The 26078-nt window shown below is 40.4% G+C and overlaps 1 protein-coding gene across 1 annotated transcript; it reads left to right on the top strand.

Moving 5' to 3' along the window:
• The first annotated feature begins 2609 nt into the window (after positions 1–2609).
• Positions 2610–8869, top strand: btbd3b (BTB (POZ) domain containing 3b). The gene is made up of 4 exons (XM_033980085.2): positions 2610–3392; positions 4120–4210; positions 6388–6506; positions 6581–8869. Exons 1-4 carry the CDS (start codon positions 3082–3084, stop codon positions 7611–7613), a joined length of 1554 nt encoding a protein of 517 aa, XP_033835976.1. The 5' UTR covers positions 2610–3081; the 3' UTR covers positions 7614–8869.
• Positions 8870–26078: the final 17209 nt, after the last annotated feature.

Here is a 26078-nt window from a genome sequence, read left to right on the forward strand (position 1 = left end):
GTATGTGGTATGTGAAAATTTCTTTATAAAATGATTAATGGTCATTTTTATATAGTGCTTTTCCATCTTCATGGTACTCAAGGTGCATCAAGGAGACACTCATTCACACACATATTCATACACCCGGGTGCACAGACACTGGGGGCGAGGTGGGTTAAGTGTTTTGCCCAAGGACACAATGATAGCATTCATCTGTGGGAGCTAGAATCGCTCTGCCAACCTGTGGGTCAGTGAATTTGACCTCTCAACCAATTATGTTTATGTCGAGAGCAGGAGTCGAACCGCCAACCTTCAGATCAGAGGACATTCTCATTGTTCTCTTTTTTTCCTTAAAGGTGCACTACATAACATTTCTGCTTGTCTCCATGGATATGCTCTTGTTTTGACACCATCATGCCATGTTACAAGTCAGATCTATGGACATTTGACCCTGTTCGTAATCATTTCTGATCAATAAAAATACATGAAATTGAATATATGATAGATCAATCTGATAACAAACTGAGGAACATTCGAGTCAATGCAATAACATCTCCATGGGGACAAGACATTGGCCACCCTCCACCAGAAAAGTTACATAATTCAACTTTAAAATAAAATTTTTAAAAAAGTAAGAATCAAACAAGACCTGGGTTTGTAAAATTAAGAAACAATTGTGGATAATCATAATGGTAGCAATTATGTTTTGTTTGTTTTTTTAAATAATGACTGATTTTGTGTTGTTTTTTTTTGATCCAAGCTTATGACCAATGACCTTTCAGCACTTGCTTTTTTTGTTTTTTGTCATCCATGTTCCAAATTTTTCAGTGAGCTCTTACTAAATTGTATCAAACATAGATGTAACAAGGCATTTCTTCTTTTATCATTTACTTTATCACTCACACTTACTCTATCGCTCTAAGCATTTTATAGTGATTAAAAAAAAACACTGCAATTTGTTCATAATAAAGCCTCATTTTTTGTCCTTCTTCATAGATAATGCATTGCTCGTATACGCTGATTTAGACCTGATTGTTTTTTTTGTTTTTTTTGGTTCTCCATTTCTGATGCTCCTGCTCCTTGTGGATGTGGTTACCTTGGAAACATCTCTAGTGGCCTGCAATTTGAGAGTATGGTGCCCGGTGGTAATGTTACCATAGCAAATCCCCCTGTTCGACAGTGCACTGTATCAAGGGGCTTTGTGGCCAAATGCTTCTCAGCCCAAGACAGTTAATTAGGCTTTATGCCCAAATCAATAGAGTGACAACAGTTCAAGCAAGGCCTTTTCAATGACACACCAGCGGCTCCTGCATTAGAGTACTTCTCAAAAGCATTATGAAACTGGTCTAATTCCAAAAAACAACACATTTAACAGTCAGAGGAAAATGATCAAACAGATTAAAAGTAAAAAGGGAAGCATTTCATAATATTTCTTCCTCAAGCAAAGAGCTAAATCGTGTCAGCACTTAAAATAGCGTAGTGCCAAAGCTGGGGAGCATACGAAGACTATGCATTATACATAGTGCAAAGGCTGTAAGACATTCATAGCACTGTGTAAGCTCCTGAAGAGACGACTTAACAAGAAAAGCATTGGGAAAATACATACATGAAGCAAATAGACCTGGACAGTGCTTCTCAAATGGAGGGCCTTTCTTCACGCATCCTGGACCCGACCTGCGTTACCTTAGGTTGAGTCCTTGCTTAAAGGGGCTGTGTGGTGTCTGTGGCTAATTATAAAGTGTTTTTATCATCTGTGAAGTAGGAAATATGGCTGGTGTGTTGTTAGCATGCTAGTTGTTTCAGCCTCTGTAGTGATGTTGTGGTGAAGTTGTTGTGAGTCGAAAGGCAAAGCTCTCGATTTACCAGACAATCTACGTTCCTACCTTCACCTATGGTCATGAGCTTTGGGTAATGACCGAAAGGATAAGATCACAGATCCAAGCGGTTGAAATGAGTTTGCTCTGGATGGCTTGACACTCCCTTAGACATAGAGTGAGGTGCTCAGTCACATAGGAGGAGCTCAGAGTAGTGCCGCTGCTCCTCCACATCGTGAAGAGCCATCTGCACCTGGAAGAGCTGAAGGAAGTACTGTGTGTGTGGAATGGGAAGTCTGGACCAGCTATGGATAAAACAGAAGAAGACAGATGGATGGAAGAGTTGCATTGATGATTAATGTCAGAAATGCTTTTGCTCAGCTTAAAGATAATAGGGCCAATCAAAGCAGCAAAGAGAACAATAACAAGCTAATTCAAGTGTATGAATCCATGAAAAGGTTATTAATGAAAATCTATGCTTTTCAAACAATGTATGAATTAAGCAAATCCCGCCCTTATAAACTGTGCATTTGCGTTGGCCTTTTGAATCATAACATGAAGATTTAATGTAGAGCAAACTGCCTGCCGTGGCTGTAGGTGTAGCACACTGTGAGTGATGATGGATTTATCAGTCTTATGGGGCAGGCTTGTCACTTTAATTGAGCCGTTGCCTATTACATATTTAAGTATGCACTGCGCTGGTGGAGAGGGCCAATCAGAGGATAGCATCGCTGGGATTGGGTAGAGCAGAGAGAGAGCTGAGCAGAGTGAGAGGGTGGGGGTCTGTCTATCTCTGCGCGCTCTCATTCAGCCGCTGGAGTCAGCAGAACAGGCAGCATCAGCACAGCCTGTGCGGACCCTCCATGGACCAGAGCGGACAGGACAGACGGTCAGAGACACACGGACAGAGGACAGGCTCTGACACAGAGAGGGGGATGAGAGAGGGGGCCGGCTGCCTCAGGACCACTGCAGCGCCTCTAAATCTGCAGCTGTCACACTGAACTCCGCGCAGAGAGAGGGAGAGAGAGAGGGAGAGAGGAGCACGGGGAGGTAAAGTGATGTGAAGAGCCCGCATGGACAGCAGGATGGGAGCACCACCAGCACCTTCGACCACATGTCAAAGTTTACACCGAGGAAAAGTGTTTTTGGACCAGAAGGAGTGAAAACAGGACACTCCAGAGATGTGTCACCTCTAACAGGAGCAGGCTTTGGTGCAGCTGAAGTCTTGTAGAGCTGTCTTCACCGGCCCGTCTCTGTATGCCCCACTGCTCGGCAGTTCAACACACTCATGGTGGATGCCAAGGCGAGGAACATGAAATGTCTGACTTTCTTTTTAATGCTACCAGAGTCTGTCAAGAGCAAGTCCAGTAAAAGCTCCAAAAAAGGGAACTCCAGCGGCAGCTCCAAGCTGCCCCCTGTGTGTTATGAGATCATCACTCTGAGGAGCAAGAAGAAGAAGAAGATGGCAGCCGATATCTTTCCAACAAAAAAGTCCTCCTCCACTACCACCGTGCAGCAGTACCAGCAGCAGAACCTCAACAACAACAACACCATACACAACTGCAACTGGCAGGGACTGTACTCTACTATCCGGGAGAGGTACGTCTGCATGCACAACTGTAAAAGTATATTATACCCTTAGTTTAGTAGTACTGTTTGAAAAGTTAAAATTATCCAAGGAGGATACATGTGTAGTGTAGCACAGTGCAGAGCTGTATAGATGCTGTACATTATGAGTCTAGTGGGTGTTCCCTGTGTGCTCTGAGCTTATGTGTTTACAGCCTCTCTCCTGCAGACTCTGACAGCACAGAGGGGACAGGCACCGGCTCCTCTCTTATGCACAACAGGCTGACGCGCTGTAAAAGCGCTGTGGAAAAGCTCAATATTTACTTTGGCTTATCAATAAAAGAGGCCAGCTGTCCGGCTAAACGTGTGCATCTGACCGGCTTTGTAGTCCCTCCAGAACATCATGGGCTGTTTACCCAGCCCGGTGACATGTTCCACCACTCAATAATATATGAACAACGCTTTATTGTTGGCCTCAGTCTTTCACAGTGGGGATTTTCCATCCTCTTCATTGTTTCTGGTGCCTGTATTTATATAGATTTACAAGTTTAAATAATCTGAAGTTTAAAAACAAAAACAAAAAATAGTATATGTATATATATACATATATATATATATATACATATACATACACATACAGACTTGGAAAGGACTGAAACAGTCACAAATAAACTTTTTGTCCATATAGCATTGAGTAACTGCACTACCATTGGTGCCCTTGAATAACTGAATACTTCCCTTGTTTTCTCCTTCTTTATAGAAACTCGGTAATGTTCAACAATGAGCTGATGGCAGATGTTCACTTTGTGGTGGGTCAACCTGGAAGAACGCAGCGACTCCCTGGGCACAGAGTAAGTATCTCTCCAGCAACACCAAAAAACCCACTTCATTCACTTGTGTGTTCATTTCCTCCACAACAGGGAGGAAATGAACACACAAGTGCAATTATTGTATAGTTTGTCTCATATCAGCAGAAGAATAGCCCTCGCCATTGCCAGCCATATTGGGAGTCGACCGCTTTGTGCACTCACTTCCGCACCATGTGTCTGTCTTTCTGTTTGAGACAGTCTTCAATTATTTATGTAAATGAGGCTGAAGGAGAGACAGAGGAAGGGATATCCTCCTCTCTGCAGTCATATCTCGCTTAGAATGGACCTCTTTTGTCTATTTCGCCTTTTCAAACTGCTCCGCAATTACTCAACTTTTTAATCCAAATCACCACCAGCAACCCTCCGTGAAAAGCCATACATTGCAATATACTTAGCTTTTGAAAGGAATGGCATTTTGCATGGATTGTGTAAACGGTTGGTGTTATTACTATAATTGTAGGAATATGCTTATGGCCCTAAAGGTTAACTGCTTTCCTGTATGTGGCCTGGGTGTATACTCCCCATACACATTATACTAGGTTCATTATAGAACACATTAATCATCTGTCATGCATTTGAATGGGATTTTAGCATTCACATTACATTTTAGCCATTAGGCTGCAATGGAAATAGATTTGTCTGTCAGGTCTCCACTATCAGGGTCCTGCCAATGCCATCTCCTATCTCTATTTATGAGAGCCCAAATGTACTGTGTGTAATTGATGGCTATAGTGCAATTTGGAGATAACCTGGACAGCTAGTGTTATCCAGTTTCTTTGCAAAAGGGAAACAAGGGCTTATCTCAAGTGTTTTCTACGATGTTATAGGAACAAATCTATCACAACTGGGCAATGAAAAGTGATAAAATGTCTATATTGATGTAACCAAATTGGCGCGCGTATAAACCTATTGCAAAACAAATTCTCTCAAAGTCTCCAATTTGTTACAGCAATTTTTTCAGCGTATACTTTTTTTTGTTCAGCTACCTGGAAATAACAGCAATACTATAGTCACTTTCACTGTCATATCAAGGTTGGAATTTTGACACTGTGTAAATGAAACTTCTAAGGTGTTTTATAGCTAAGACAGAAGCAACTATTCACATAAACCATGCCCCAGTATGTGTGGTTTATAGCGCTTTGCTTGTGTCACATCTTTCATTTCTCTGATTGGTTACTCTATATTCACTAGTCCCACCTCCTTGACATTCACCTCAAACCAAGTTCCAGACAAGCACTTATAGAACACAAAAAGTACGGTTAAACGTCCTTAGAAATGTTTTAAATTGTAGTGGTGAATGAACTAAGGAGAACACTAAACTTCACTCTATCCTTAGACGTATAATGATATTTAGTGCAGCCGGCTTTATTATGTCCATTTGGCTGGCGTTCAGACCTGCATTAAGATTTAATTCACAAAGTCATACCTATTCAATATGGCGAATGCAGCCCCTGGATAATAGTAGCAATTTATGTGGACATCTGTAAAATGGATTGGGTCAGAGGGTGGAAATGATCATATTCTAATGTGCGTAAATATATAGCGCTCTTACTAGATACTTAAATGAACAACTGTGACTAAGATGAAGACTTTATGAAACAATAATGAGGATTAATCGAACTGGGAAATGTTTGAATGTGATTTGCATTTTACATTTATTCTACATTTCAGCAGGATTTGTTATCTGCAGAATCTCCATGAGAAAATATATACCGCCTACAGACCCACCTACACACCATTGTGCAGAGACCAACCTGCTCAAGAAAAGACTACAACAGGAATAGCCTTCCAGTGCTTATTCCATGTGTATTATTCCCTGATAGTCCCAGTTTTGCACTTGGTTTCATCATATCTGATAAGTCATTATTTAAGCAAATTGAACTTGTGCAGTAATCTATTGTGTTCTGTTATTAGAAGTTCCTCTTTTAATTAATGTGATTGCTATCTTTTTCTTCTGCCAGCAGCGTTAGATTATTTTGAAAATGGTTTGACTCCAATTGTGTAACAAACTCAACAGGTCTATGGTTAGAACAGAGAAACAAAAAGGTTCATCTTTTTGTTGGCGACACAAAGCTGAACATGTGCACTAAGTAATGTGATTTTTACAGTTCCTATTTAAAGCATGGATTTCCTCAGTCTCTTTGTCTGTCTCCCAACAGTATGTTTTGGCTGTGGGCAGCTCAGTGTTTCATGCCATGTTTTATGGAGAGCTGGCTGAAAACGAGGATGAAATCCGTATTCCAGATGTGGAACCAGCAGCTTTCCTGGCCATGCTAAAGTAAGAGCCCTTTGTTCGAACTCTTTTAGCTCTGTCATTGTTCATGTGTTCATATTAGTGTCACTGTTCCACAGGTATATTTACTGTGATGAGATCGACCTGAGCGCAGACACAGTACTGGCCACGCTGTATGCTGCTAAGAAGTACATCGTGCCTCACCTGGCGCGCTCCTGTGTCAACTTCCTGGAGACCAGCCTGAGTGCGAAGAACGCGTGTGTTCTTTTGTCTCAGAGCTGTCTGTTTGAGGAGCCCGAGCTGACACAGAGGTGTTGGGAGGTGATCGATGCTCAGGCCGAGTTGGCTCTGCGCTCAGAGGGCTTCTGTGACATAGACTCCCAGACTCTGGAGAGCATCCTGCAGCGAGAGACGCTCAATGCCAAAGAGATCGTGGTGTTTGAGGCGGCGCTCAGCTGGGCTGAGGCTGAGTGCCAGAGACAGGAGATCACCTCCTCCACAGACAACAAGCGCAAGGTACTGGGCAAGGCCATGTACCTGATCCGAGTGCCTGCCATGGCTCTGGACGACTTTGCCAACAGTGCGGCACAGTCGGGTGTGTTGACTCTTAATGAGACCAATGACATCTTCCTGTGGTACACCGCAGCCAAGAAGCCAGAGCTGCAGTTTGTGAGTCAGCCACGGAAAGGCCTGGCGCCTCAGCGCTGTCACAGGTTTCAGTCGTGTGCTTACAGGAGCAACCAATGGAGGTACCGCGGCCGATGTGACAGCATACAGTTTGCTGTGGACAAGAGAGTGTTCATTGCGGGCTTTGGGTTGTACGGCTCGAGCTGTGGATCAGCCGAGTACAGCGCAAAGATCGAACTGAAGCGGCAGGGAGTTCTTTTGGGACAAAACCTCAGTAAATACTTCTCGGATGGCTCCAGTAACACGTTTCCTGTCTGGTTTGAGTATCCTGTTCAGATAGAGCCGGACACCTTCTACACAGCCAGTGTGGTGCTGGACGGGAACGAGCTGAGTTACTTTGGGCAGGAGGGCATGACAGAGGTGCAGTGTGGGAAGGTCACGTTCCAGTTTCAGTGCTCCTCGGACAGCACTAACGGGACGGGGGTACAGGGCGGACAGATCCCAGAGCTCATATTCTATGCCTGACAACTACTGTAAAGTGTACAGGTGTCAATGCACTCTTAAAAGATATACTGGATATACTGCATATTGTCACTTTGTTCTTTGATTTGTGTCACCGATGTGAAGTGAAGTTCAAAACTGCTCCAAAAGGGGCTTCATGTATGTGCTTTTTGTAAATTGTCCATTTGAGGGACGACAGAATATTTTATTGAAACATATCAAATGACAAAAGAAAACATAAACAATTGTACAAAATGTGCATGTAAATAGATATGTAAATATGAAATGTACAGTATATGAACTAATGTTGTGGCCAGAGCAGGCCACTCAGATATCTACTCTATATAATGAATATGCTTCAGTATGTTTATGATTTCTATGCTCGCATAGAATGCACATATAGCAGCAATACTTCTATTAAGTATTTTCTTTAGATTTGGTTTAGGTTATCAGGAACGCCAGCATACACTGAGCTCATGAAGAATCACATGGTTTATTTACTGTACACTACATAAGACGTTACAGATAAAGTCAAACCAGTGGCTTGTTTTAGACTTGAATAGTGATAATGCACTTAGACAGAGTGGGGTTTTAGATAAGAGCACTGCATATACTGAGGCACATCCCCCTGTACTCTGACTAGAACTACACCAGTCCTTAGATACTTAGTTACATCTATTGTTTACAAAGGCTTCAAGTGACCATGTGTACAGTCTGTTTAAAGTTTGCTTTGTACTCAGAGCATGAGCTGCCCAATGTTCATGTGCATCATTGATTTTTCAGGCACTGGTTTTGTTTACACTGAAGGTCGTGTGCCCTGTTTATAAGACATGGGGACTCTTACCCACTGAGCACTAGCATTAATGTAAGTGGTTTCACACACCACTTTTTTTCTTTCTTTTTTTTTTTTTATGAGAACAATCTTTTAATTTCTATTATCATAATTAAAGAGTTCAATTGCAAAAATAGATCTGTTTTTAAAAAATTTGCAAAAAGTATGTTTTGTATTGTGGATTTTATCAAGGAGGGATGGAATAATATTTAGACTGAAGTAAAATACATTTGGCTTTTGAAAACATGTGTCTACAACAAGTAAACCGCAAGCCTCCTATCACTTTTTAAAATGGCACTTATCTGTTTTTGCAAATAAACTCTATCTGGTCCACAGGCCAACGATGGATGGACAACTGGTATTAAAGTCTTGTGTTTACTTGATCATTTACTGGGAGACCAACGAATGTGTATGATTGTCAATGATGCAAATAAAAAAAACAACTTGTAAATGCCTTTCCTTTATATTCCATCTGTAAACGCAACTCTTTCAAACCACACTTCCAAAATGTCTCAGAGTTGTAGATGGGAACAGATGATGGCCCTCAGCGATGTTGTAATTCACGTTGCCAAGGAGAGCAGTCTGTTGATTGATGATTTTTGCTTTTATGCCACTTAAAACCCCTCTTTTTATGGTTGATAATCTCCGACTGAGTTCCCCATCACATTGAGCTATGCAGCAATATTATACTTCACATTTTGAAATCTGAATTTTTATGCGCTACAACTTTGAAGAATGGTTTTCTGATGTGCGATCATTCCTGCTGAGTGGTGAGAAAGAGACAAGTGAAATGGTAAATAGCAGTGGATTTTGTTACAGTTGGTGGGCATAAAACATGTTGCTTTGACTGTTGACCGAAGCATCTGAGTTTACCGAGTTTCTCACTTGAACCACCTTTGATACAAGTCTTAGTTCATGACCGACACAATGTTGTAATAAAAGTAAAAGTTGGGATTGGAAGCTCACTGGTTAGAGGTTAGCGGTAAGATCCCAAGCCCAAACCAGTGCATACTTTGAATGTGTCCTTTGGCAAGACACTTCATCCACCTTGCTTATGTATGCTCCTGCTGGTCTATCTCTGGGCAGCTGTGGCTACAATGAATGAAGCTCGGTATAGCAAAGTGATTTTGAGCTCTTGGAAAAGTATATGTATAAAAGTATAACAGTTAAATAGTAGTGAGTTCAAAAAAATAGCAGTGAGTTCAAAGAAATAAAACATCACACAGGTATTCTGAGGGAATAATGACAAAATTATAGTTGTTAATGTCGTAAAATTTGAAAACTTGGGACTCATATTTTCTCTCAACATAAATGACGTAAGCAACGTAGGTCTCCAGGTTTCTGTAAACTGTTTTAAACATAGTAAAAGAAAAATTCAAATCTGTCAGCTGGTCAAAAAGTTGTAGGAGTGAAGATGTTTCACTGCTCATCCAAGACGCTTCTTCTGTTCTAGTCAGATTGCAGATTACACATAACTAAACTACTTGATTACATTCTAAAAGCCTGTATTTCAAAATGTTTACAAAAGCCATAATGCGTACTTATTCAGTCAGTACCATAATCTCAAAATATTTTCCAGGAAACGTGATAAGGTGATGGAAAATGTATTCAAAAGACCCCTGACTATTTGTGTATCACTGCACAACACCCCATCTGCAAATGTGAAAAAAACTCCATTTGAACCCTTTCTATCTTGAAGTAACATACAAACACTCCACTTGACCCACATTTGAGGGCATTAGGCCTGGTTTATGCATGACAGAGCACAGGATGCACCGTATCCTCAGACTTAGACATATTTATCTTCAAACAGACCTGCTCCCGCTCCACAGACACAGGTATTCGATTTGCATGGCCCCCAAAAGAGAGCAGGTTTGGGAGGAAGCAGAGACTGAGTTTGACACAAGCAATGAGCAAAAAGCCCAAGATGAATAGTGCAGGATATGTCTGGGGACTGTTGTTTCTCAGTGATTTTTCATGATTGTGTGGCGCTAATGTTGTAAGCAAGATCATTAATTGTGCCGAGGCAGCGGGGGAGCAGGACTCACCAGGAGTTAGGACTGTTTCAGCAGACAGATATTTGGAGATGGCAGTGTGGCTACAAATCTATAATTTATACAGTGCAGGAGTCTTTAAGATGTCACAGATGAGGTTATAAACAAGGATATTGATGAACCCAAAAAGTGAAGGAAAGTATATAATTTTAAAAGGTGCAATTTGAAACTTTTCTGGTGAAGAGTCTGCCACCTGCTTGTCTCCATAAAGATATTATTGCTTTGCCTGAAATGTTCTTTAATATAGCATTAAACTTATCTATCTCCATGAGGACAAGCAATTGACCCCACCTGGTTAAGTTACGGGTCAGATCTGTGTAGAAAATGACACACATTTTACAAGCAGTAACCACATTGTAATAAAATTTATCCTAGATACAGAGTCAAAGTTAATAATACACTCTTTTTAATGATAATATTTGATTTATATAGCATGATTTAGACAGAGAAGCTTAGCATTATATTATGCAATCACTCTCCACACTAGTATTAAGTAACTACTGTAGCCACAGCTGCCCGGGGTGAGGCTGTCAATCTGCTCCAACAACCTCACATCACATTCATAAATTGACAAGCTGGGTGCCAATAATCATAGACTGGGAGAGTGTTTGATGTCACCCATAGCGTTCAGCTCCAGTCACATTTAGCTCATTGAGGCTAGCGGCTACAGGGGCGAATTTGGACCAGATTTCCATATTTGGAATTCTGACTGCGAGTATCATTGCAACCAAAGAGCCAATCCAGAGCAAGGTTGATGAAGGTAACGCCCCTTCCCGCCTGCACCCCTGGTTTAGCACAGAGTCAATCAAACCTGTTGCTAACTGTAGCGGGATTTACCTCGAGGAAAGAAGGCACCTGATTTGTCTGTTATTAATGTTCATATCTTGATTTACAGATGCAAAAGTGAAACACAGGATCAAGGGATCAAGTAGAGCAGATTAATACAAACATTTTAATGTAAAGTCGATGAAGCCGGAAGTGCACCCATGATCACTTCCTATTTGGGACACTAGGAGGTTAGCTACGTTTATATATACCATCTATGCCAATAACACAACAGTAATATGCACAAGCTGGAACACTCTACCACATGAGCCACCGTCACCATGGATACAGAAAAAACCCTATTTAACCTAAAAATAAAAGACTCAATCAAGCATATAGGCCATTGTGTCATAAATAAAGTATAGGCTGAACGGATGCTTATAATTGGCATAAACATCCATTCACATTATGTAAGCCTTACACAATTGATGGAAGGCTTTTAACTGCGTGAATGTGATGCCAGAAAATCCACAGCGCTTTAATAAAATCGCATGGTTAGGCAGCTAATTACAAGCAAAAATAAACACAGAATGAAAGTTGGTGTGCTCAACACTGGGGGAAACAGTATTGGACTTCCACACTGATGATGATAAAAATTTATGACAAACTTATTCACATGTGGTTATTAATAATGGACAATGTTTCTAACTGCAGATCTCATCAGACTATAGAAGAGGAGCGCATGCAATATTTATCAAATAAATGAACTTGTAAAATCCACTGAAAATGCAGAGTCGGTCGGTGACGCAGCCTGGGTGTGTAATGTTGAGGAAAGCTTTATTGAGAGTTTAATTACTCTTCAATACGAATTAGCAATGAATAGATGGGGCTGGCTGGAAGGGGACTGTGGATTACACTGATCAACATTCTTAATGCTGTCTCGGATTGTGCCAGGAGCTGTCAGTGAGGAGAGCAGTGGGGGGTTGGATTCCTTTCTATAGACCTACAGTTCTCTAACCGCCGTAGAGTGAATGTTTCTAAAGCCACTGCCTCAACTGCCCGAGGGTACTTGAAGCTGTTATGCCAATTTGTGCCTACAGCCCCTCAAACTGCTGCACTCATACATACAAAGTGAAGTGTCTTGCTCAGAGACGCAACTTGAGCGAGCCACTTTTAAGTTTCTGGAGCCAGTGCCACATCGTTTTCCTTAACAAGACTTGATTTAACCTGGATTCTTCCCCTAAATTGTATCTTGATTTAGTCCTGGTTTAGTACAGGTTAAAGCTCAAGTGTTTCATTTTCAGACCGCGAAATGAGGAAGTGACTAGTTTTTAGCTTTCACAAACCATTTGGCATATGGTTAATATTCTCTTGCATTAATTTTCAGGTGCATGCACAGCTTTAAAAGAGCTTTTATTACACAACAAAGTGAAACTGGGCGAACTGCCAAAGCTCAAAATCCTAACACTGCTTATGGCTCACTTCCGGGTTTACGATAGATAAAATCTTTACTATTAGGCTAGATGCAGACAGGGCACAGTAGACTTATTTTGTCCCAAAGTGTGGCTTTTATAGTTTAATCTCAGGGGGAAATAATACTCATTTATAAGAAAAAAAGTCAGGTACCACAACTTTAAGGATAGATTTTCTGCTGTGGTACAAGGGGTGAAAACTAGCTTGCTATGGATGGATCACATGGGTGGGTGACTGCTAACTAAATGGAGCGTAGTGTGAAACAAGGAGATAAAAATATCACTTAAATCCCCAATGAAAAAGGTAAGATAACCAAGAAAATTGTGTATTTGACTGTATATTCCCTGTTAGCCTGAATACTGCAGGCAATCAGCAATCCCCTCTTCAACATCCTGATCATTTCCATTTTTGCAAAATGTCAATGAATTAATAATGTCCTGCAAGGGGATGGAAACACAGCTGTGGTTTTCAAGAATTCATCAAAGAAAATCATTTTTAAACATGTTTTTTAATTCTACAACTCTCAATGGATTTTTTCTTCTTTTTTTTTTGTTTTGCTTATCCGCCCCTTGAACCATACGTCTTGCTCCTAAGCACTATCAATGTAACAGTGGTGCTACCCCCATAAGCCATACAGCGCAATGGGAAAACATTCTGCAAGGTCTGCTCAAGGTTGCAGTGAATTGCAGTAATCCAGACACATGTAGGGGTATCCGAGCCCCCCATGGTCTTATTGCATTCACAGGAGCCGGTCGGGGGGACGACACAGGCGGGGGGTGGAGTAGGATGGAGATGCTGAGGAACAGGTAAGAGGTAAATGGGACTGACTAGTATTCAGGAAAAGTGGCCGTTCCCATGATAATTATCCCAAAGGTTATAAGTGGGAAGTCAAAGCAGCGATTAATCACCACCAAGGATGACAAAAGGTCGCAGAGGTCAGAGAGAAGGAGCAGGTGAAGGCAGGGACAAGACTGATGATGGCCAGGTAGGCCTCTTGTGTCAGCACGCTACTGCCATGCTAAAGACCAGGAACACGGAAGTCACTATGTACAGTATATGGTTTGAATGCAAATCAAAGTTACGCAAATTTTGTCTCACATTTGGTTGGATTATTAATTTGCATTATAAATATAGTGAACTACAAACCGCACAAATCAGAACAGCTTGGACCAGCCTGACCCAGTTGTAGGAAACTAGTGCATCCAGAGTAAATTAAACCTACACAGAGAATTTGCAAACTCAATCGTCAGAAGAGTTTTTATTGCTATTGTTGGTGAACAAAATGCAACAAACTAGGAATTTGAAGATCTGGTGGTGTTGATAGCGTAGTGTTAACCCATAGTAAAACATATTGAACATATACAGAACCAACAAAATATCACACCATTTGTTTTATCAAGCATTTTTATATCGTGTGTGGTCTGGAAATCAAACCCAGGATTGTCACACTGTAAAACAAGTGACTTCACAACCCATAGTGGATAAAACTGAGTCATTGGTGAACTAAGTGTGTCAGTATAAGTTGGTGCCCAATGGTAAATGGTGAAAATTCTGGTCATTTTTGGAGATTATGACATGTTTATTGCGTGAAATATCAATAGGTCAACAGGTCAATGAGATTTATCCTTCTCACAATTCAGCCCAAAGACTCCAATCCTGAACTCCCTCTCTCTCCTGTCCCTACTCTGTATTTGTTTGCACCAGTGGATCAGCTCTTGCCATTGTGTCCCATTTATCTATTTACTTATTCATCGCCACCAGGCAGAAAGCTAAATCGTTCGAACGGGGCATTGAAGAGTCGGCTTTTATGTAAGACTAGCCTGTTTACAGCGACGTCGCTTGCCTCCAAATGAATCAATACGGCTCCTCTGACTCGTAGAGGTAAGCACGGTTTGTCACTGCTGAATTATGATCGGTGAAAAGAGTGAAAATACACTTTGGGTGGACAATACCGGCTATTCAGTGCGCTTAAAAATACAAGAAGTCTCAGCATACAAATAGCATTGGCTCCCAGCACCATAGAGGTAAATACCGTGTTTATGTAATTGTCTGTTTGGCCTATGCAGTGTGATATGAGCTCAGGCAGGAGGCACTGGAATTTGTTGGGGATGCATTATGTAAATCAAGCTATTTATTTCCTCAACTATAGCCTCGTATACCTGTCGGGTACTGCCGTAGCAGCGAAGTCTGATCAAAACGGCGAGCGCTGGCAGGCTCCCGTAGAGACGAGGTGATGAGGGCTGTGCCTGCTACTCTGGGTGCACGCCGCTCTCTGTCCTCTAAAGGCAGTGCTGCGGTGGCTTTGATAGTATGGAGTGAGAGGGCCCTTCGCTCCCTCTCCCCAGGGTCTAATATAATGAGAGAGCTTACCAAACATGATACGCAGCAGCTCTCCCATAAGCTTCTCGAAAAAGGCCCGGGCTTGGAACACTGACTACAGCAAACTGCTCTGATTCATTGCTACATATGCTCAATCCATGTGCTGCCTAATGTGGGATGAGAAGATACTGATGCAAGCAAATAGGGATAGTTTACTTTCAAAGCCTCGCCAAGGAAAAGGAGTCCAATGATGTTTTATCATTTTATATTGTAAGACAGGCTGCAGTAAAAGCATCTGATGAAACATATCTCTACATAAGCAACATAGAATATTGCAGCTATGAGCCACAGACCATACAGTGATTAGATTATGGATTTGGTATGGGTGTCCTTCCTTTCAATTTTCAGAGAGATGTCTCAATATCATTTTTTAAATATTCATGATTTTTGACGCCATGCCAAGGGTTATCTTTACAATAATTCACTTTCAATCAGTGGTGGACTCAATTTTGTTACTTAAGTACATATAGTACTACATATAAGTAAATATAGAACAAAATACACAAGTAAAAGTATCAAAAATACATGAAACAATGTACATGAGTAAAAGTATTAAAGTACCCATTTAAAAATGTACCTAAAGAGTAAAAAGTAAATGTATTTTGCTCATATTTTAAGGTCTTATAAGGCTTTAAATATAGTGAATTTGAAACAGATTTGTGCTGAATTTTATTAAAAAAAAAAAAAAAATTACTTTTTTTTTGTATTTTTTTTTCTAACTGTTTTGATTTGTATATTTGTGTTTACCCAAATTATGAACTGAAAAAATAAAATAAACCTCTCAGCCTTTTCAGAAGGTCTCAAACTATAGTGAAAAATGTTTTTACTTTTCAGTCCACTTCAAAAATGTAGTGGAGTAGAAAGTACAGATACCTGCTCTCAAATGTAATGAAGTAAAAGTAAAAAGTATCCACTTTAAAAGTAAAAGTAAAGTACCGATACATAAATCTGCACTTAAATGAAGTACTTTACTACTTGTACTTCATTACGTTCAACCAGTGATTTCATTCACATTGTTTAAATAGATAAAAAAAAATTTTGTTGTGGTATTTCTAATAGTAAAAAACCTTAAAAATATAAAAAGTCTGGTTTATTGAATCAGTTGTGCACAATTGTCAAAGAGCTGTTGTCCCTAATCGTGTCGTCTCGCCCTCAGCTGACAAATGAACATACAGTGCATTTATACCATCAAAACAATCATACCAGTTTAGTCTGGTCCAAGTGGCTCGAGGCCGCTGGACGCAACAAGCGCCAACACCCGTGCATAATAACAGATGGTATTACGACGGTTGGGTTAAAGAGATTCATAACAAAACAAGTACCGGTAAAGATTTAGGGTAAAGAAGGCCATGACAGTTTCTTTCTGAATGATGATGTAACATAAACAGCCAGATGAAAAACACAAACAGAGGACATAGGTACAAACTGAATCCAAATATAATATTGTTACTTAATCACACACACTAAGTACTGAAACCTTGGTGGCTGGGAGAGCTGTCCTATCTGCTCTTCCTTTATATCCTCATGCTAACAGATTACCAGTTTGAGTCTGGTTTTGAGTCTGAAAACACACAATGGGATTTTACATCATGTGAGCACAAAGAAATTGACAAACTGCAGATTCTGATGATTGCATTCACTGTTGCTGCTATAAAAAAACGTGTATCTCGGTAGAAAATAATAATTGTTTGGTTTGTGCTGTGCTATTTAGCCATGTCCATCCATTATCTGCTTTTGGATCTCAGCACAGCGCACCACGGAGATAATCGAATAAGATTTTGTAAAGCCAATCTGAAATATCTGCAGTCAGCACAACTATTGTTTGGAAAATATTGACAGATGTTACATGTTTTTGCCAAATCATTTTTCAACAGAAATGCAGCAATGTGGTAACGGCAAAACGCATACATAAAGCCAAAATGAAGGAATATATATACAGCCTATAGCAATATGAAGGTTATTTATGCAGTAAGTGAAGCTGTTGTGAGGAAGAGCATCTGACATAGAGCTTAAAATGCAAATCATTTAGAGAATTTAGAGAGTTACAATATATTATTAATATAAGAGGAATCAAATATTTAGCTCCCAATTGTTCATACTGTGTGTCTAAAAAACAACATTCTTAGAAATACAATATTTTTACAATATTTTCACCACAATCCCCTGAGATGAGCGTACAACTGAATATTACATGCAGAACCACTTACATAAAACATTACAGTCAGTGATGGGACTTTTGTCTCTTTTAGGGGATCCGAATCTTTTGGAGCAGTTCATTTGAAAGAACAGTTCAAAAGACTGGCTCTTTTACTATTTATTTATATGACAGAGAGCAATGTGAGAACTTATTTTATCTACAATTTATCACAGAGAGAAATGACCAAGGCTCAGATCCGTGTAAAATGGTTCAAACTGAGAGTGGGAGTGTGTTTACCCTTTAGAATGATGAAAATCAAAATAAAACGTTGCACTAGAATAATAATTAAAAACTAACTGTTATTATGATGTCAGATGTTTTTTTGTGCACACAGCTCTCTGTCGTGTCGCCTGCTCTGCTTTTGTGTTGATTCTTGTGTCGGTTCAACATTAATCAGAGTAAAATTGGCTCTTTTAAAAAATTAGATCAGAATCCAACCATTTACCTTAAGGAACCTATCACTAATTACAATTTATACAACAGATTTTTAAAGTCAGCATGCCAAAAATTGTCCATTATTGTACATTTTCTGAAAAGCTTGTCCTCTCTATACAATATTTACCAATTCTCAACTCACAATCCCCCTAAGCTGCAACTTCATTTCAAATCAAATTTATCCCAAAACGTCCTGCTTGTCCTCATATCGTCCCTCCTCTCTCCGTGGGGCTGCTCCTCTTTGTCTTTAGCGACTCCATTACATTAGATGGACACCTGGCACACTTCCTCTGCTGTAATGGTCTCTCATCTCATCCTTTTCTATCAGGATAATACAACCATGACATATTCCCATCCCACAGCGAGCTCCTTTGTGCCTCATTGCGTCAAAAGAAACTAATCATCGGCCCATGAGACTTTAATGACTTCACTAATTAAATGGACATATTCAAGTTGCCATGAATGGGGCACATACTGTAGCTGTTAAAAGGACTGGAGTGGTCCAATCACACAAATGTACAGTTAGTGAGTCATGGCTCCAGGCTTGTAAATGTGTTCGTTGGTGTAGTCTAAAACCAAGATTTTACTTTATTTGGTTTTTCTGTAACAATAACATTGCGTGAGTCTTGTAAACATTTTGTACTTCTGTTATACTGAGGGAAATCTGCCCTTTTCATTTAGATTGTATAAAGAAGTGAACTACCATAAGTGAGTGTGACGTCACCCATAGTGTTCAGCTCCAGTTACATGAAGCTCGTCGAGGCAAAAGCTTACGGGGAGAATTTGGAGCCAAGTTTCAACCGCGAGTATCATAGCAACCAATGAGCCAATCTGGAGCGAGATTGTTGAAGGAAACGCCCTCTTCCCGCCCCCCACCGCCGGGTTAGCACAGAGCGGGTGCGTAGCAATGCTGTCGATCAAACCTTAGAGAAATAAGGTGCCTGATTCATCTGTTATTAATATTTATATCTTGATTTATGGACACAATAGCATGTACAGTGGGTTAATATGAAGAAGTTTAGATCAAAATGACGAGCCTGACAGCTGCAGCTACAGAGAGAGAGGTGACACTTTTTTAATAGAAAATGAAGTGGAGCCAGAGTTGATGGAGCTAGAAGCGCATCCATGCTCACTTCCTATTTTGAACGCGGTGGCAAGCAGGTTAGCTTTGTCCATTTATATATACAGTTGACACGTTTAATCCACTACGGCCGTGGAGCAGTACACTAGTGCAGTGCAGCACCTGGGGAGTGGGGACCCATCTCCAGACAGATTCATTTTGAGAAATACCTAGCTGAAGGATTTGCCAGTAGTTTTTTTTTTGGTTTCTTTTTCTTGCTGTGTAAAAGGAATGTTAACCACAGGGTGCAAAAAATAGCTGTCCTGATTTTGTCATTGGTTGAGGCCAGTTAAGTCCTTCTGTGCTTGGTTCGGCCTAGTTCTGGTTTAGACCTGGTGTCGTTCATGTTTAGCCCAGGAGAGAATAGCATGGAAAAAACATATTGGTGTTTTTCAGACTCTAGAATATGTTACTCTAGAACAGTGGTCCCCAACCTTTTTATCACCGCGGACCGGCCAACGCTTGAAAATTTTACCGTGGACCGGGGGGGGGTTTACTCATTTTGCTAATTTGTGGGTTAAAAACCCCTTAGCATTCCGGGTCATTTTGGTGAAATTGCCTTTGTTCTGACCTCTCCAAATTAAAATAATCACCACTATTGAACCCTCAGTAGTAAATGCACAACTTTGGGGTCTTTGTAAAGGGAACACCCTATAGTTTTACCCACAGGTGTCAGAAATGACTGTAAGTTTGTCTGCTGAGCATTTATACACTTGGGGGCGCAGATTGGCATTAGCTAATGCTAACGATTACACATGATACACATTTGACCCACAATAGCAGAATAAACCACGCTTACCGATCAGGAACAGCATCCAGTCCATCAAAACATAAGGTCCTCTGCTCCTGAGTCCACCATGAGATCTTCACTCGGTTCCATGAACCGCTCCGGGTCCGAGATGCCTCTAGTTTAACTTGTACAAACATCCACAGTGTCCTCGGTCGCGTACTTCCTTTGTTTTGTCCGTTTCGTCGTGTTTAAAACACAAAACTGCTGCGTAAAATTACGCAATGCGCGCGCGGGCCGTCGGAACGCTAAGTGGTTAAGTTGTCTGCGCTCAAGTGACGGAAATGTAACCGAGAGAATCCGGTCATTTTTCAAAATAAAAGATTTTTCAAAATAAACGATTGTTCAGACTCAGATAATAAATACAACGGAAATAATTAATTATTTCTTGGACGGCCGGTGGCCCGGTACCAATTGATCCACGGACCGGTACCGGTCCACGACCCGGTGGTTGGGGACCACTGCTCTAGAATACTTCTAGATTGGGCGCAAGAGCCAGATTTTCCTTTTGATAACAAGACTGTGTATTGATAGATTCTCTCACAGGACATGGCCAAAGTTTGCAAATGTTGAACCTGATTATATCTATTAAAACTGTATTAAAGGTCCTATATTACACAAAATTGACTCTTGTGCACTTGTGTTTTAATGTTACCTCATCACAAACATACCTAGAGCTGTGTTTGGTTTCATTCATTCACATTTAAGTTACCCTTTCTTATTAGTCTGTTTACATCCCCAAAGCTGAAAAGGCTCTGTCCCACCCTGTGATGTCACGTAGTAGCCTTACCTTTAGTTCATGACATCACAAGGTGGAGAAGAATGTTTTTTTGAGAGCAGAACTCAGGGTTTGTGTGTGAATGAGACAAAACACAACTCTTAGTATGTTTGTGAAAATAGTGCAATATGGACCTCTTAAATATTATTGCTATAGAACGTTTTGCCATCTGAAACCTTGCAATATTTCTTGTTTAGCTGATCCTGACAGTAATTAACATTTCCATCATGTTTTTTTTCCAATAGCACAAAACACAGCTGCACAGTAATATTTTTATCTTAGAAGCTGCCATGTTCTAGCATAAGCACCGTGCAAATACAGTCCTTGCATTGCTCCTTGCATTGCTCTATAGTTAACTTTGCCATATATAATGCATTTTGTACACCTTTGTTATGCAAACGAGGCATGATGAAAAGAATTCCATCAGAGCGAATGGATCAGCTCCTCCTCCTCCTCCTCTTCCTCACTGCCTCTGGTCACGAGAGCTGCTGAGGATGCACTGTACTACCACCACCTCTACTACTACTACTACTAAAATACTCCTGGAAAATCCTATCCTCTCCAATCGACTCGAGCTCCGGCGCACTTGCCCTTTTGATATTTCATATGGCTCTTCAGTGTAATATAGAGTGGGCAGAGCACTGGAGAGAGCAGATTAGAGTAGTGTTTAGTGTCCTCATAAACACACTATCTTGTAGATCTATAATAAAGAGAATACACTTGTACCAGCTCCTGCTTAGTGAACCTACTGTTGCAACTTTGATAATGCATATTCATTATTCACTCAGGGTCTTGGCTTACAGTAACAAAACGCTCTGCCTGACTGAGCTTGTTTGGAGAATCGAGAATATAAATGTATTCCCATTGTTTTCAGAAAATGCAGATTCGGCTAAATTTGCAAATGTATGTGTTTGTGTTTTACGGGCAGAGAAGTTTAATGCTATACTGTGGGACATCCAAAAACAATGCAATGGCATCTCAGTGGAGACAAGGGGGTGGTGGACCTGCCCTTCGCATTTCATTTGTGGTGTTTTAAAGGGTATGTTGAGGTGGAAACCCTGCAAGCTGGTTTATTAATGGTAGTACAACAGTTTAGTCAACGAAGTAGTGATGAGAGCAGCATTAGTAGTAGTGGTGGTAAAATGGCAGATAGTCACATTTTTATATATTGCCTTTCCACCTTCAAGGCACTTTGCGTACACCTCACCCATTCATACACACATTCATACACCAGTACATGCAGACACTGGGGGTGAGGAGGGGTAAGTGTCTTGCCCAAGGACACAACAGTAGTCATCCGTGGGAGCTGAAATTACCAACCTGTGGGTCAGTGGATCCAACTGCTCTACCAATGATGCTTATGTTGAGAGCGGGATTTGAACTGCCAACTGAGCTACTGTAGTAGTAGTGATATAGTGGTATTGTATAGTATATTGTTGGTAAATACATTAGAAGTCTCTATGCTCAGTATTATTTTCCAGGTAATGAAGTAATTATGTCATATTCTCATGTAGTAATATACATCATAGCAGTAAAGTATGTAAGTAAGTAAGTAAGTACTTAAGTAAAATTTTCATCTGTACTTTACTTTAGTACATTTTAAAATGGATACTTTTTACTTTTACTTCACTACATTTGAGAGCAGGCATCTGTAATTTCTACTCTACTGAATTTTTGAACAGGACTGAAAAGTACTTCATATGATTTAAGGGGTTATTTTTTACCATGTTCGTTGTAACATCCTGACTAAAGTTTTCAACTTTAAGCTTCGGCTTTGAGCAAAAAATGTATAAATACACACAATTCATGAGAAAAAATTAAGAAATTGATTCATATTCTTACTGTTGACCAAAATCTGTATAATTTTTAATCAATATCATGACATTTAACACTTAAACAAATGAACAACACTTGTGTGAAATACTTTTACTTTTTACTCTTAAAGTACATTTTTAAAACGGGTACTTAAATACTTTTACTTTTTTTTTTAGATTTTTTCATGTGATACTTACTTTTTACCTCTGTATTTGTACTTTTACTTAAGTAACAAGACTGAGTAGTTCATCCATCACTGCATCATAGTTTGATTTTTTTTTGTTCTTAATTTCTAGTCCAAAAATCATGATATGAACTGTCTATACCTGTAAATAAGGAACATTTTTATTTATTTATTTATTTTAAATAAACACCGTTCTCTAACCTACAGACAGTGTAAACATGCTAAGTTGAGCGTAACATGGTTGAAATGCTGTCTACCCACACACTGACAATGGCATCGTAATTCTTTACAACCATCAGAGCACATGGAGCATATATTCCACCTCCATGAATGAATACATAATGCTCATCCCACGCGTGTGCACATGCCATTACTCCCATATAAACACGCATTACTCACAGTCAAACAGAGCCAGAGCTGACTTCAAATAAGGACTTGTTATCTTCTTTTATTTATAATTTCATTTCACTCAAGTGTTTTTATAGTGTTACAGACTGTCTATAAGAGACTATATAAGTAAACTTGTAAAAATACTTTCATTCCTCTTATGTGCTGATTGCTTAGCGTAGCTCAGAGCAGGAGAAGCGTCCTCAAAGGGAGTAAAAATAGGAGGGAAGGTAAGGCAGCTTAAATTGAGGCCATTATCGAGGGCAGTGAGGGAATAGTTTCAGGCCTGTCAGTAAAAAGCATAGGCAAACCAGTTTTAGTTAGGTCAGCCGATGGAGCGCATATAAATATTTCAAAGAGAATAAAAGGTTCTGCGGAAGGAGAGACGCGCCTTGCTTGTCAATCTGAGGTCAGGAAGTACAAAGATATATATGCTCATTAAAAGGACTTCAACTTGACTGTCATACTAATAATGCTATTGATTTAAACAGCACTTTTCAAGTTACTCAAAGCCTGTTACAATGCACTGTAAATTTCACCCCCGATAGTTTGTGATGTTTTTCTTTCTCTGATCACAACTGCTCAGGGTCTGACGGATGGATAATTCTCCCAAAGGCCTTAACCATAGTACTCTAACCCATGCCAGTAGGTTTGGGGAAGTGTCTTGACCAAAGAAACAACAACAAAATGCACAGGTTTGAATTGGACAGTGACATTAACCAGCCACTGCCATGCCCTAAACTTGAACTTAATAACTAAAACAATGGTGGGGGGTCCACTACCTATTGTTTTGCTCGTAATGTTCCACAATATGGGATCTAATTGATCTATTTTGCATGTATTCATTTCATTCATGCATTTTATTTATTTTTTTCTGAGCGGGTTACCTCTCCTCCTGTGTGACTGAGCTCCTCACCCTATCTCTAAAGGTCTGCCCGGCCACCCTACAGAGGAAGCCCATTTCAGGGGCTTGTATCCACGATCTTCTCCTTTCGGTCTTTACCCAGAGCTCATGACCATAGGTGAGAGTAGGAACGTAGATTGACTGGTAAATCGAGAGCTTTGCCTTTCAACTCAGCTCCTCACACAGGAGGAGCTCAGAGTAGAACCGCTGGTCCTACACGTCAAGAGGAGCCAGCTGAGGTGGCTCGGGCATCTGCTCAGGATGCCTCCTGGACGTCTCCCTAGGGAGGTGTTCTGGGCATGTCCCACCGGCAGGAGGCCCCGGGGAAGACCCAGGACATGCTGGAGGGACTATGTCTCTCAGCTGGCCTGGGAACGCCTTGGGGTCCAACCACAGGGGCTGGAGGATGTGTCTGGGGTGAGGGAAGTCTGGGAGTCCCTGCTTAGACTGCTGCCCCCGCGACCCAGCACCGGATAAGCGGAAGAAAATGGATGGATGAGTAACCTCTCTACAGATCTGACCTGTAACTTGCCCTCAGAGTCACCTGCTCCTTACAGCTTGATCACATTAATGCCATACTGTAGAACATTCCAAACACATCTCCATGACAACAAGCAGGTGGTGAACCCTCCACCGTGAAAGTTACATATTTCACGTTTAGCTCATCTGTCATAAAAATCACAGTAACGACTAGCACTAATTTGCACTTAACACCCAAGGATTTGGGTCCTTACTATATGCAGTTCAAATAACACATAGAAGTGAAGTATATGACAATATCAGGTGCCAGTGCCTCTACAAGTGTGTTTCGAGAAGTGATATCATTTTAATATAATCATATGCCCCCATGTGACTTCTGCTTACTACTATTTTTCAATTCTTTCATTACTTGTTTGATGCCTGTGTTTTCAAATTCAATATTTTTCCTAATCTGCCTGAACATAAAGAGCGTGCGCCTGACATTTGATAGCAAACGTTAGCTCTGACAGAGGAGGCAGCTGCAGCTAATTATGTGAGTTATTGGTAAGATGAGAAAAGATCTCGCGCTTTGCCAACACTGAATTCATCATCAGAGCTGCACAATTAGGCCAGAACCATACAGCTGTGAGCATGTTTGTATAGAGCTGCCTGTATTAGTCCCAATCCCCTTTTGATTGAACAGAGAGTCTCGGCTTCAAAGTTAAAATGAATCTTTCACATCACATCTTCGCATGATACTGAAATATTCTACGAAATGCCTCCTTTCAATTCCGCTAATTGCAATGCCGCTAACATACAGTAGCGTACACTAGCCCTGTGGTAAGTGGTACACAACAAAGACCTAAGAACAGTTCCGCTTCTTAAATTAGGCCACCAAAGAGTTGTGTTTTAAAATTCTCTTCGAAGAAGTTTTGCCCAGAGTTCACTATTGTAATTCCGGTTATGATTCATATTATCCAGAATAGCATAGATAGACAGAGTCACTTTAAGGTCACGGGGAAATGGGGCATTCGTTATGGTGCGGTGTTAGTTACAGGAGAAAAGCTTTTCCACTTTCATGAGCTTCTGCGTTATGATGGTTGTCCGCTCGTCATAACTCAACAGTATACTGGAATGATTCAGGCATGTTTGAGTAATCCTGTGTTGTTTGACCTTTGAGGCTTGAAAGCTCAGAGATTTTTTTTAAACTATCTTTAATGCTTTATTACAGTATTGTTTTTCATAATTCATATCCACACACAAAATCAAAGCTGTAAACTTGACGTAAGTGTGGTCAACTTGCTGTTCAACATCTTATCATTTTCTTATTCTAATGAGCAAGTAGCCACTTACTTTCCTCTGATCCAGAATACACACTTCTTCAAAACTTATGAAAGATGTGAGTCTGGTCAACATTGAATATCCTTATTTTCAAAAGGCTGTGATTAACAGGTGGATTACCCGGTCTGGGACATGCACGGCTCATCTATATCGGAAATAATGAAAGAAAATATGATCACATGGCACTGAAAAAATCGTGGATTTCTGCAGAATCAATGAGCAAAGCACTAAACTGTTAATCTGAGGTGAGATCAATTTGACTGTATTTGTAAATCACAGGTGACCGATGAGTGCCTTCGTTTCACATGTCCCTTAAAAAAAACTGGATCTGATTGCACCATCACGTTTGACCAGTGTGGAGACAAGACATGATATGAATCTATACAAAAAAATACATAAAAATGTCGTTTAAGGATTTCCCACGCAAGCCAGTTACATCTATACAAGTGATGGGACTTTTGGCTCCGATGTTGAGATCTGAATCTTCAAAGAGCCTTTCAAAAGACTGGCCCTTTTACCATTTATTTATGTGACAGAAGCCAATGTGAGAACTCATTTTAACTACAACCTAATCACAGA

The sequence above is a fragment of the Periophthalmus magnuspinnatus genome, chromosome 15 (assembly GCF_009829125.3).
Source record: "Periophthalmus magnuspinnatus isolate fPerMag1 chromosome 15, fPerMag1.2.pri, whole genome shotgun sequence".
Lineage (NCBI taxonomy): Eukaryota > Metazoa > Chordata > Actinopteri > Gobiiformes > Gobiidae > Periophthalmus > Periophthalmus magnuspinnatus.